General features: G+C 35.7%; 1 protein-coding gene across 1 annotated transcript in view; it reads right to left on the bottom strand.

Annotated features, from left to right (window-relative positions):
- LOC102231908 (matrix metalloproteinase-17-like) overlaps window positions 1-14,858 on the bottom strand; it is a 112,126-nt gene that overhangs the window by 18,325 nt on the left and 78,943 nt on the right. Inside the window, exons 6-7 of the mRNA XM_023338875.1 lie at window positions 8,567-8,743; window positions 8,001-8,103 (exon numbers count right to left, since the gene is read on the bottom strand). Of these exons, the coding sequence (XP_023194643.1) occupies window positions 8,001-8,103; window positions 8,567-8,743 (280 nt within the window). The remainder of the gene's footprint in view (window positions 1-8,000; window positions 8,104-8,566; window positions 8,744-14,858) is intronic.

Below are 14,858 nucleotides of genomic sequence, written 5' to 3'. Positions count from 1 at the left end.
CTACATGATTTTTTGCTCCTATTTTTCCCCTTATGACAATCTTAAAACGTTGGTCTTTCTAAGATTGTGTGGTGTGTTACAGTAGATCGTCGTTGCCGCTCCGATCTAAATCAGGGATTTTTCCCGACTGGGAGCTTAACGCAGCCTGTTGAATGTGACAGGCAGCCAATCAGAAAGCGCGGATTCTCCTCCGTGTTTTCTGAGGGGAAATTACAGAGGGGAATCCCAAACAGCTGACACGATGCAACCCGAAGTCCAGCGGACATTGGAGATGATACGTGGAAACAACATTAATGTTTATTCAACATGCAAAGAATATAGAAATGACAAGGGGAGGAGTTGGAGCGAAATTGCTACCGCAGTTGATAAACCCGGTAACTTTTCAGCTGTTCTTCGTTAACGTGACGTAAATAGGTTATAATGATTTTCATTCAGTCAGGACTTTACGCTGACACTAGCCACATGCAATGCAGGTAGATTGTAGTGAAGCATTGATTAATGTCTGGTTTTAAAATTAGTTCACTGGACTTGTAGCCATTATTTTGTGCCCATTGTTGGACACCACACGGCAGGAACGAACCGATCGAACAGTTATACCTAGGATTTCTGTCGGCTCATGTGTGGTCTGTCAGGTTTTAAAAATGGGCCGACAATCAGCCGACAGTGGAGAGCACCGGAGTTGAGCCTTTTTTCATTCGGTGTCATCAACAGAAAGAGAAAAAGGCCGGAAGAGACATAATGCCGATAATTGAAATGACGTTGATAGTTTTAATTTATCGTACGATTAATCGATTTATCGTTTATCGCGACAGGCCTACAAATACGTTGCACCCATGGGACAGTTCATACCCAGTCTGACAGGAGAGGATTCAAAGTAATTTTCTTTAATCTACTTAAAGCCTTTTTTTACTAAAATCTAGTTATGAAAATCTGATAAACACACACCAGGAGGTACTCTATCAGTAATCTCTATCAGTTTAGTTTAAAAAAAGATGTTATAATCTGCCATATTTTCTCAAGTAGATCCAGTCCAAATAAGGATCAGAACCACAAGCAATGAAAATAAGGTGTAATTGAAAACCTTCAATAACCTACAAATGTTTAAAATTTTATTTGAGATTTGAGGATTTTATGATCATCTATGGTCATAATTCCTTAAAATATTTAACAAAAGAACCAAGCAGATAAAAAAAAACAACAAAGGTTTGAAATGGAAGCAGGTTGGGATAAAATGGCAATGTGTTGGTATGAAATGGGGACACAGACTGGGAAAAGAGTGAGGCTGTAAACAATCACTTGACAATAGCAATTACAGAACAGCAACAACAAAACAAAACAAATCCTGAAAAACCACAGATGATCTTGTTTTTAGGTGAAGAAAAGGGGAGAGGATATTTCTTATAGATAGATAGATAGATTTCCGCTACATTGTCATTTTTATATAACCATTCATTTTTCGGTAGGCTGAGGCTATTTTGTTTGTTAAAAAGTCACTCTTGAACATTAGACTTCTCATTTTCAATGAGATTTAACTGAATCTCTTTTGGTTTTTTTATCCAGGGTGTCAGACACACACAGAGACACACGCACACACACCCCCACCCCTACACACACACGCACACACACACACACACACACACATTTTTGAGGTAAAAATAAAGATAATAATTATATGTAAAAGTTCTTGCTCTGTCAAATATTATTATTCAGGGGTGAGACTTAGGGCTCAGTGTGTATGGTTCACAAAAAATGTGTTCCTGACAGTCACAGTTAGTAAGAAACAAAGATTCCCATTAAATTCCATAGGAAATGACTGCAGGTCATTTTGGACCCACTAATGGAAGAACAGAGTAGTAATATAAAACATGCTATTTCTTAAAATGTGTAAAAGGTAAATTAAAAATTTTAATTGCATGATATCAATAACATGTTTGTTGAGGAATACCTGGAATATGAAGTGATGAAAACTTTTCATTACAAAGATATTGCAAAAATATGACCTCACCAGGTCCAAAAGGACCCACTTATGCATCAGTGTTAAAATAATAATAATAAAAAAATATGCTTCATTTAGCACAACTGATCCATCAACAGTTTTGAGAAACAGCTAAACTGATGTAGAACATCATTTATTAACAACGTGGAGTTTTAAACTCTTCCAAGCCAGAAAAGCAAAACACTGATTTTTTAAATTTTATACATGATTATCTTACATCATTTTGCATGATCCATCAGCAACAATACATATGCTAGCTTAGCATAACGTCATTATCACACTGTATCTATCCTGCAATGTATGTTGGCACATATAAAATGCCTTTTACATGAGTTCACACTTATGAATCTTGTGTATTTTCTCAATAATGATAAACATGATCATAATTCAGAATTCTGTCATAAATGTGTGTTATTATGCCTCTGTTACATATAATCTGTGTGTAATAAGATGAAAGGTGTAAAATATACAATGTGCTACATCATAAGAATGTTGACATTTATTTTTTGCAGAATTGTAACCCTTATAATTTTTTTCTACTATACTTAATGATCATTTGATCATCTAGGGCTCAAAATTCAACAATCTTTTCACACTGAGAAAGCTCCTTGACCTGAAAGCTATACTAATTATAGTTGATTTAAGAACAAAATCACAGGACCTCCTCTGGTGGACCTGCCACTTCAAACGATGTCAACAGGGTGTTTGCATAATGCTGCACAATGTAATTATTGGGTCGTTGCTGCAACATCGCTGTTGAACTTACATAAACTGTGGTGCATATTTACAGTATATATATATACAGTATATATATATATTTTTTTAAAAATTCCTTTATTTAATCAGGTAAACCCCGTTGAGATCTAGATCTCATTTTCAAGAGGGACCTGAAACAAACTTCACTCCCCGTCGGGGAATCGAACCCCGGTCTCCCGCGGATACTCACCACTGTACTAACGAGGAGATTAGTATATATATATATATATATATATATATATATATTGCTCAAAAAAATAAAGGGAACACTTAAACAACACAATATAACTCCAAGTAAATCAAACTTCTGTGAAATCAAACTGTCCACTTAGGAAGCAACACTGATTGACAATCAATTTCACCTGCTGTTGTGCAAATGGAACTTTGTACAGAACAAAGTATTCAATGAGTATATTTCTTTCATTCAGATCTAGGATGTGTTATTTGAGTGTTCCCTTTGTTTTTTTGAGCAGTGTATATATATTGCATGCCTGAGTTGTGATGCTCATCCCACATTGTTATTTTAAATCATGTCCAAAAGGAATCTGTGGCTGTCTGGCTTGACTGGAGGTTAAATTATATATTTTCAGTATCAGGAGAACATAAATAGAACATTATCTACTGAAAGTTGTGTATCTTCAAACAAAAGAAAAACAGGTGTGCAACTGTGTGATAGGGCTTAGAAGGCCTAAAATTGTTTTACTAAATCAGTTAAATGTCATTTGAATACAAAGGCCAAAAAAAGGTAAAACTGCACTGACTGGAGAAAGCTGAATGTGTTTCTTTGAGTTGAATGGGCTAAACATTAGGTAGTAGCTGCAACATGTTCTTCTATTAGTAAGTGATTCGGAGCACTGAGGCATCAGTCTGCTAATGATAAAGCCATCAGTACCTCAGCTGCTTCTCTGTGAGTCTGATGGTCTTTGTATTATCACCAGAATTTAATTTTTATATTTTTTTAGCATGAATGTATTAGATACTCTACTAGAGTCAGAATATTCTCTGAGGAACCAAGGCTATATCTGCACTGCAAGCATGTTTAAGTACACATCTTAATAATACAAAATTGTAATGGATCACAAAAAGGTCACATAACGACAAAGAACTTGCCCTCTGAAGGTTCATTAATTAACAAAAACTACAGTGATAGACGGGATGAATAATTAACTCTTGGGCTTGCTCATACAGAGGAGAGGATTTTATACACTGATATTATAGTTTTAAATAAGACCTAACTGAAGGCAGCTCATGAAAAAAGAAAAGAGGAAGGAAACTTTGAACAAACAGGGTTGGGTTCAGAGATTTCTTTAATTTGTGTATATTTTTTCTTCAGCTTAAGGAGGAGAAAAAGGAAGGAAGCCAGGAAGGAGAGAGGGAAAATAGGAAGGAATGAAGGATGGAAAAAAACAAAGGAATGAAATAAAGAAGGCAGAAAGGAGGAAAGGAGTTAAAGAAGGTCAGAAATAAGAGAGGAGTTGAGGAAAGAATAAAGGAAATAGTCAAGGAAGGTAGAAAGGAAAGACAAAAGTAAGAAAGAATATAGGAAAAGAAGAGCGGGGAAAGGAGAAGACAAGAGGAGGAAGGAGAAAGAGGAATAAAAGTTAGGCAAAATAGATGAAAGAGAAGACTACAGTTGTTGATGGTAAAAGAAAGGGAATGACTGTGTGATGGAGAGGAAGACATTATGACAGACAAAAGGAAGAAGGCAGAAAATGAAAAGGTTCAGGGAGGAGAGAGAGGGAGGATCTAAGATTGAAGGAAAAGGAAAATGGGTTTAAACAAAGAAAGAAAGAGAGAAATGAAGACAGAGTAAAGGAGAAAAATGAAAATGAATGAAGGAGAGTCAGAATGAACAAATAAAAAACAGACTATTGGAGCTTATCCAAAGCCATCATTTTGTTGCACACATAAATGCAGTCTCTGCTAATGCCTTTTAAACCCTTTATGAGATTTCTCAGTTCGTAGCTTTGACCGTCTCTTTGAACAAACTGCAGCAGCCATCTAAAATTTATTGGCATTTTTCTCACAGGTGTAGGTTTCAACTCTCCTCACAGATGTTCAGCTGGATTTGAAGCAGGATTTAACAATTGTGGTTCTTTTATAGCTGTTTTAGAGTTTAAAACTAATTTAAGGTGTAAAAGATATTGTGTGATCTTAGACGCAAACCCACAATTTTACTGTTTCTATTACCACTAATAATTATAATCCGACATCTATTACAGTGACTTAGAACTAGTTACTAAAACCAGCTTGTCTTGACAAACTTTGGGAATTACTGTTTCTTTCTTCGTCCACCTTACACAATGATCTTAATTTTTGCACATACCGATGGGTTTTCCTCTCCACATTTAATAATACATAGTAAAATATATTTAGATTCATAACCATTCCTGTTCTTGATTCTTCTTATCTAAAGAGTAAACATTAGATATGCAGTTAAGAATATTTAAGCATTGCTTTTTTTGTTCAGCAGTATGAAACATTGAAGGTTAATGCATTGTTTACTCAAATTATAAATGTGCTTCATGTCAACAACAATAAACAAGGTTACTTCAAGAAGGGCAATGCTAATATTCAGTGACAGGAATATAAACCATGTTAACCAGCATGCATTTAATAATATTTGCATGTGAATTATTTCAGAAGGATATTTTTTCCCCCGATCGCTCACATCTATGTGAGCATTCTGCTACTAAAGGTGGTTAAGTACGCAGCTTAATTTATATGGTCAAACACACTCCTACCAAATTGGAAGTCTGCATGCAGCATATAGTCATCTTACGGTGATGCATAAACACAGGCTCTGCATTTTATTAGTAGGGAAACAGCCTCCACCAAGATAAAACATGAGACACATTTTGCTTTTTAAAACAGGCAACAGCTAAAACTGAAAGACAATTAATCTAGTGACAAATGTGCTGAGGTACTGTTCAGTGCCTTGCTAAAGTAATCGAATGCCTTTTGTCAGGTTACAGCCACATGCTTTCATGTAATCTCAATGTCTAAAACATGAAAAGATGTCATCCAGAAACTGACTCAAGATATATATATTTTTTAAATGCCTATTGAAAGACTGAATAACAGTCTGTTTGAAGCATCTCTTCAAAAGAAAAAAATACACAATAAAATAACATTAAGGCAGAAGAAACACATTTCCAATTTCAAATTACTCGCCCCATTAAACTTTCGAAACCAGTGCTTACAGTAGGTAGTTAGTACAGTCGACGTCAAGTGTACTTCAGCTGAGACTATATATTGTTTCTTATATATTTAATTGACCTTCAAATGGTACAGCAGACTCAACAGATAAAGATAATAAGTCTCACTCAAACATAAACTGTAAGTGTGTATCTATGTCTGGTGGTGCACTAGAGAAGATAGCTAGACATTGTATTCAAGTAAGAGTGCCAATATTTCACAATAAGATTACTCAAGTAAAAGTAAGAAGTATGGTGCAGTAAAAAATACTCCAAGGAATATTAAATGTTACTCTAATAAATGTAACTGAGTAAATGTAACTAGCTACTACCCACTCTTGCCTGTTTTTAGCTTCACCCATCTCTGCATCCCTTTTCTGCCGAAAAACGCATCATAGCAGCATGATGCTGCCACCACCAGAAAGGTATGGCTTTGTGTCTTTTCATCTTTTAAGTGACAGTCTGAATGATCATCAGTGTGATATTCAAAGCTTGTGGTATTGTTTTATAGTCTAACCTTCTAACCTTCTTCAAACTTCTCCAGTACTTTATCTGCTCTGCTGTGGTCTTGATATTCTTTGTTCAACCAATTTTCTCTAAGCATCTGAATCAGAATAGCTGTATTTAAATTATACACAGGTGGGCTCTATTTAATAATTTAATTGATTTTTGGTGTCACTGGATTTTATTTAGGGGTATTCAAGTAAAAAGTCCAGAACACTTTTCAAATTTTTAAACCCAAAAGTGATTTTTATTCTTATTAAATAAAAAAATCTGCAGGCCATTTGCATTTTGTGTTTTTTACTTCACAAAACTTTATGTTTGTCTATAACATTAAATAAAAAAAAATACATAGAGGTTGTGGGGAAAAAAAGGAGTTATTAATACATTTACAGTGCACCCTTGCATAATGTAAAAAAATGTCAAACACTTAAAGACTTTTAAATGCTTCATATCCCTTCTGTCTACTGTCCTTCTGTTCAGACATCACATCCAGTACTATGATGTATGATGATTGCTTATGACTCTAATGTGCCTCATTTTCAAGCTCAAGTCAAATTCTCTACTAATCTATATACAAAAAAGAGACTGTAATGGAATCGGTCCTGTTCTTTTAGTTTAATCTCCTTTAATACATATTCACCAATCATTTTATGCTTCATTGGCCATTTCTGACCATTTTTACTCTTCTCGAGACTTAACTCATTATTTGGCCCAGAAGTTAAATGATGAGTTAATGCCCAAACGGTCACAAAATTTTAAAAGTGAAATTAGCAGTGATACTCCATGAACTGTATGTGGAAGCACATTGCCTTGAGCATACTAACCTTTCCTTCAGCTCAAGAGATGAATAATCTCTGAATCTGACAATTTAATGAGATGATTCAGTTAATTTTTAAACTCCTTGCATATCATGAGAGGAGGAGTTCCCAGTTTTCATTTCATACAGTGTCATACAAAAGTATTTTGCAATACCTTTTCATCTTTTTCATAACCAAAAACTTCAGTGTATCTTATTGGAACTGTATGAGATATCAACACAAAGTAGTGAAATTGAGGGGTTCGACTAATTTTACAAACAAAAATCTAAAAAAGAAAAATACCATTTTTATTTGTTTCTCTCACACCCCTATAGAAGAGAGTAAAGAGGAAGTAAAAAGAAAGACAAACTGAACCACCAGTTCAGTTGGTAGCTTCTAACTGCTACCAACTGTGTCACCTCGCTACCCACCACACTTTTCAGATTTGTTTTTTCATTTGTAATTATCTTCTTTTCATAATCTTCTCTGCTGATGTTTATCACATGCAATCACAATAAAATAAATTTCAGTATGAACATATATTTTAACTGGACTGTTTGGCTTTACTTTTCAAGCACATATAATCATACTTTCTGCACCATTTATATCATTATCTAAACTGAACCGCTTGTAAAACGTTCCCCAATACTGATTCATCAATTTGTTTGAGTTGAGAATAATATGAACATATAAAAGCTGAAGACATTAGCATAGATCATATAATGTTTCCTAGGTGTTTCTCTTACTTACAGGAGCGTGGATCTGTTTTCAGGAAGGTCGAGGAGGACGGGAGGCTCAGGGGTTTGAGACGGGCTGCCTGGCTGATTCGTGTGAGACACCGAGTCTCTGACACCTGCAGATTTCAGATGATTATTCCAGAGAGAGACAAGACAGCTGTTAAAACATAAAGAAATGTCTGGTCGATTCATTGCATATAAATAAAATGGCAACAATAGGACAGATGTTTTTTTTTTTTTAATCTTTTCCAATCAATTTGAGGCAACAATATTTGTCATTCTTGTCGTTATGCTTGTGTTTATCTTTAATTTCCCTCATTTAAAAGAAATCATCCATTCTTGCAGCCTTGTCCTTTAACAGTCTGTCCCACCTTTCATGCAGCCCTTCATGATCATTATTCTCTCTATTGCAGAGAATGGTATGATAAGGTCATATACCATAAAGAGTTCCAATTAACTCCATCCATGTTCTCATTAATCAATAACCTCCCCCACTGGAGTCAATAGTGTCCTTTCACACATCCCCCCCCCCCCACACACACACACATGCAAACAGAGAGAATGGAGGTGTCTTTTTACCATAGAGCTGCCAGACACGGACTTTATCCTCATAGGGTAGGTCGTATTTCAGTGGGTCTCCCACAGGACCTTGGTAGTATGGCCTCATGATGGATTCCATAGCTGAGGTATGGACCAGACCGATGGCATGACCAAACTCATGAACTGCGACTGCAAACAGATCCATCCCATGGGAGTCTGAAAGAAACACATGAAGGCAATGAGAATTATTATTATTTTTGTTATTTGATAAATGTAGTGCCTTTTAAAAGTATTGGCACCCCTAGATGGATACATAAAATTAACTACTTTCTGATTTGGAGAAGCACAATCTCACAGTAAGAAAACTATATGAATTTAGTTAGAAAAATTGTCACCACAATTTATATCTAAAATATTTGTTTATTTTTTTATAATTCATGCAATAGTTTTAAATTGACCAGAATGTGATTTACCTTTTAATTTATAATCCATAAAATCTGGTTTCGTATATAACAAGGAAATTTGTCCAAATCCCTTCTTAATATGGGAAATGTAAGAAAACATGTAGCTGTGGTTTGTATGGTAGATGTGTGTTGAGTTTAAGGAAATAGAAACTGTTCTAAATCTGTCAATTTTAACGCATAGAGAAATTGACTAATAAAAACTTCTCCTAGGGTTACAAACCTTGAAACAAGCAATAGCTTAGGAGCATGTCGGCCACTTCGAAATGAAGTTAGGATTTCTGAGGACTATTATCATATCACAGCCAGGGCAACTGCTAGCCCTGAACAAGGCTAAAGTTTTCATCTGTTTGAATGAATCTGGACTTCTTTTGGTTATCTCTAGTTCAAAATGTAAAAAACGTTAGACTGAATAAAGTTGAAAGGAATAGTTTTACACTAAAAAGATCCTTTAAAACACAGCTTTTCATCAAATTACAGAAATAATTTTGTTTGTAAAACTTTACACAGAGGATTTTCATTGCATTTGTAGCAGTAGAATCCCCGTCAAATAAGACAAGAATAAAATCCAAAACATCTCACTTTGTAGATTTTAAGAACCCTTCCCTGAGGAGCTACCTTTGACTTATCTCAGGTTCGATGAATATCACAATGTCTCTTAATATTTTCTTTAGTGGAAACGGCTCAGGGTAGGTTTGAATTTTTATCCCAGTGTTCAGATGTCTGTGGGTTGCAAACTAACCGACTTGACAGGCAGCTCTGGTGGCTATGAGTGCTGTTTGGGATGTGCTGCAGTGAGATAACTCTGGTAATACTGCCTGAGCCCCTGGGCTGCCAATCAAAATCTATGTGTGGAAAGATACCCAAAGAGGCTGCAGGCCATTAGAGCACATTTCCATGGATGTTAGGCCAAAAAAATGGAAAGCTTCCAAAAACTGTTTGTCTGCTTCCGCAAAGCAAGACAAAACCACGGATGGTGGGATAAAGATTTGCAAACATGTGAGAGCATGCATGTCAAGGCAAGCTAGCTTAGAACTCCTTGGTGGTTATGAACAAATTCTGTTAAACTCTCTTTGGCTTTACTTTAGGAGCATTTTAGTGCCGTGCTCCGTCGAAAGTAAAAGGCAAGAAAAGAGATGCACTTGTGCTTGCAGCGTTTGGGATATCCAGAGGCTAAAAAGTCAAGTCTAATTTACGGTACTATGTGGAGAAGAGAGAAAAGGTGGATATAAAGTAGAGACTGTGGGAGAGAGGAGGGGCTGAGAAGAAAATATGTCATTTTAATTGTAGAGGATGAAAAAGACTTAACCAGTCTGAACAGCAGCACTGAATATTGCCACAGTTCTTAGCACTGTTGCATCATAGAAAAAAGGTCCATTTCAAAAACATGAACATCCATTTTTCATATGCATTGGCTCCGTGATGAACCAATAACTCGTTTACTCATTGCCTGCTGGCCCCCCAAGACTCTGAGTAGGAAAGAGTTGGTAGAGAAGATGACTGGAGTTTATATGGAACTAACAGGAGGGAAAAAAGACAACAAAACAACTTTGCTGACAAAATACCTATATAAAAAATGTAAACGATAGATTCCACAGTTTAATTTTGACACAAAGTAAGCATACAAGCAAAACAACATCATGTTTTATCATTAGTAACAAAATGAATGAAAAGAAAAATGATTTTTCCGTCATGCTGTTGGTAAAAAATACATTTCACTTCATATATTTATGAACATCTGAAAAAAATCTATAGTTGGTCCTGATAAAGCCACAATTGAAAAACAGTGATTGATTATGTTAATAAATCATTAATGAATGAATCAATCACTAGAGATTATTGAATAATCTAGTGATTATACATCACTAGAGATATATAATGCAGTGGCTCTGCTAGAGATTATACAGTAAGGTTTAAGTTTTTTTTCTATTCACTATTAAGAAGTACATAATTAATTTTCAGTCATTTTAAAAGGACTGTTTTTGCACAAAAGGGAATCATTTCCAAGGAAAACTGTTCTGTTTATTGCTGCATGTTTAATCCATACAGTAAGCATGGCACAACTCACAGGTACTATATTGTCTTCCCATCTTCAGTTAAACTCAAATTCCAATATTGACATTTCTTTGCTGAAAGAAACTTGAATCATTAAAACTTTATGAAAAAAAGTGTCTAGAGATATGAACAGTTTGAAATATTAATCAAAGTTTGATGAACTCTGGCAGACTTCTGAAATGTGAAGCCAAACTATAAGTCAGACTCTCAAATTCTCACTTGTAAATCATGGTACACCTTAAAAATTGCATAACTGTCATCAAGCTATTGACCGAGTGGAACATGTAGTTGACAAATATATGCATGACAGTTGTTCAAAATAGCATCAATTACATTTTGGGAAGCCGTTTTGCAATTTCCTGATACATATTTGCAGAAATTTGCAGAAATCAGCCAATAACACACTGTACCCCATTGCACCGAGTCAGGCATTGTTACTAAACATAAATGCCAATTTGGAGATACTAAATTTGCATTCTTGGATAACTTCTCTCTGAGATTTGGCTGTAGGTTAAAAGCAGCTATCGTTTCCATGATTACCAGGAGGATTGATGGGTAGATGGAAGAAATAAGAAATAATGTGGGACAGTCTCATCTTTGTAATTAAACCTTAACTTGTAGCAATTAATAACTAAAATATTTCAGTTGCTCTTATAAGCACTCCATCATGGCTGTCATGACAGTTACTTTCCTCTTGTATTAAGGTCAGTACTGATGCACCTTTATGCTTGCCTGACTTTATCTAGTTTTCCATTTTGCTCCAAGTTTATGTATGTAAAGTGTGGGATATCCATTAGTTTTGTTTCCATCTTTCTTCTCATTATATTAATCAACTCTGACTATCGTTACTACTAAAGCATGTAACACACAGCTGACAGAAAAAGTTTATTGTTTAAAATTTGCTAAATAGACAAATGGCTTTACTGGAATGCCAGGGATGCTCAGGGCCTCCTGAGTATGTGAAATGTGTACAAATTTACCCCTCTATCACATTTGGCACTTAATGCTGACCAAAACAAATACGAAAATTGTAAATATGCTTAAAAGGAATCATTGGGAGCAGTAATCAAGCAGAAAACCGAGTAAAACACTGTGAATATCGGTGGTTAAAAAGTTACATGTGAGGCCAAAGAGTTAGATGTTAGAAACCTGTTATTTACCACATAAACATTTGCACATTTTAATTCATTTTATTGGGATTTGGTGTAAAAGTTCCAACATCAACTAATGGTGGGAAAACATAGTTTTTAATGTTTTTCAAAAAAGCAGCACACATTTATGCATCCTTTATCTGAAACCGTAAAATAAAATAAAGAGCAACCCACTGCCTATTAAAGTCATTAAAGTATTGTATTGAACTCTATGACAGAGGAAAACAGGACTTGTAGGTGGCAATCTGAATTCATTTTGAATCTCTATTTGGAGTACAGGGACATATTTCATTCAGCCATATCTTATACAGCATCTGAATGAAAATGTCTTATATGTTTTAACAAAGCAATGTTCCACCTTCTGTCACAGAGTGGAAAGTAGCCTTGAAAGAAGTAAAATCAAACAAGGCCAAATTACATGTTTTATTCTCTTGAACAGCACAGCATGCTCTCTTGTCACTGCTGGTGAGAAATTTCAGATCAGAGACAGAAAATATTTTCTCTGTCCTAGTTTTCTATACGGCTCGAGATAATTGTACGATTCGGAAAGATGAACAGACAGAGGTCAAAAATACACATGTGATTCCCTCTCCTCTTTTCTGTTCTGTTCACGTTCATAAAACCCTGTAAGTACAAATGCTTCTTCCAAACTGCGGGCAAGTACTAATGTGCAAGTACAACTGAATCAAATGAAGAAATTGTAAAACATGCTCAATAGCGCTCAAGTGAATTATTATCATATTACCTTTTGCTCTGGGTTTTAGATCTGACTTTTGCGAGAACAAAAAATGTGTGAGGTTAGAGGTTATACATACACCAGACTGTAGTCATAAATGCTTATATGCTTATATTATCTATGCTTAAACATAGATAATATAAAAAAATGGAGAAGCATCTTATATTATGATATGCAAATGATGAGATAATGAGTCACTTAGGCTCTCTGTCTGTATTTTGATCACATTTTTACTAAGCCAGAGCAGTGAAGCACTGCGAAGGCCCCTTGGAATCATCATTTTTTAAACATTTTTTATTATTTTTAACATTATTATTATTTTTTCTGACAAACTTTTTGGAGGCCTTACTATATCCAAAAACACACCAACCTTCACCCACAAAGTGGAATAACTTCCACTTATAATTATAATTGACCTTTGCTAACCTCTAAAGAGCAAAATAGCATTAAATTGTTATTTAATGCTATTGGGCTCCACTGCACTCCCTAGATTTTTCCAACAGGTGACACATCAACCGATCTGCACTGGATTCTTTGTGCAACATCAGTGCTCAACACATTGGTGTGCATCGTTTATCTAACTGCGCGAGATAGCTGACGATGGCAAGTGGATGGTGTTTCTGGAGCTCCCGCAGTCGCCATGAAGCCGGAGCGGCGTTGAGCTGCGAGGGCCTCCAATGCTGCTTGCAGCTTTAATTATTTATTTTTTGTTTGTTTAATTGATTCTCCAGTATTTAGTCATTTAACAACCATGGTATTTGATATTTATTCTTGTTCAATGCTACCAACAAAAGACTGCTGGTGAAAATTTCTCTCTATAGCAAAATCTGGCACATTTACATGAACATTATAAGTAAATTCTTCCTTCGAAAATAAATAAATAAAACAAATCTTACAAATAGAACCAGGCACATTTCTGTGTCTACAGGTGCAAAATTTGTGGAACCATAACCCCACATAACGCTGCGGTTTAAGTGAAACAAAACCCTTTGTCAGAATTACACACTACTTTGTACATCACTGAAGTACTGTATTTATACGACTTCCTACACTGGTTTTTACATGCAGCGTTGGTCAATAAACTAGATGTCTAACGGATGCCATGATAGTCTGTTATTACGGCTAAGGTCACGCACACAGGAACTTAATGATCCACACAGGAAGTAAAGCCTGACCTGTGTGGTTCAATCTGAGGAGAGATGTATGGCTGGAAACTAATACTAGTTATTGCAGAGACACATGGGAAAACATGCAGTGACTTTCATGCATAGCACAAAGTAGTTATTGCTTCTCTGGATGTTCACGCCTGTAATGGGAATGCAAGCATCAGAGTGAGACCATGGCCTGATGGAAGAGGGTGGCTTGGACTGATGAATCATGTAGATAAACCAGTGCATCCGTGGCACTTATCTGAGGGGGAGATGGACGAATTATGCACTGGAGGTAAACAAGAGAGAAACTCTGCAGAGGTTATTTGATAGTCTTGCCAATGCTCTGCCAAGAACCACAAACCATCTAAGGATGTAATTCATGAATATGTGGCTGAATATGTAAATCTTTGGTGAAACATTTTGCAATTATTTTAGTTAGAATAATCATTTGTGCATAAAGTACTAAACTTCTCGACATTCTTCTGGTCTAAAAAACCTCCTGTTTCTGTTAATTCCAGTATATTTCTTAAATCAATGATATTAAGGTGAGGAGACGAAGATGGCCATGCAGGACCTTCAACATGTTTGCTGCAGCCATAAGCAGGTTAAACCGGCCTTGTGTTTTGGATCATTGTCCCGCTGAAATGTCCATGTCATTATTTACAAAGCCTCCAAAATGATGAGTGCACATTTTCTTCCAGTGTTTATTCACATGTTGCACTCATCATACCATTAATTCTGGCCAAACTTCCTGAGCCTTTGAAGCTCACACACCCC

This window comes from Xiphophorus maculatus, chromosome 8 (assembly GCF_002775205.1).
Source record: "Xiphophorus maculatus strain JP 163 A chromosome 8, X_maculatus-5.0-male, whole genome shotgun sequence".
Lineage (NCBI taxonomy): Eukaryota > Metazoa > Chordata > Actinopteri > Cyprinodontiformes > Poeciliidae > Xiphophorus > Xiphophorus maculatus.
The sequence above is the reverse complement of the archived record's forward strand: the minus strand, read 5'-3'. Positions and strand labels throughout refer to the sequence as shown.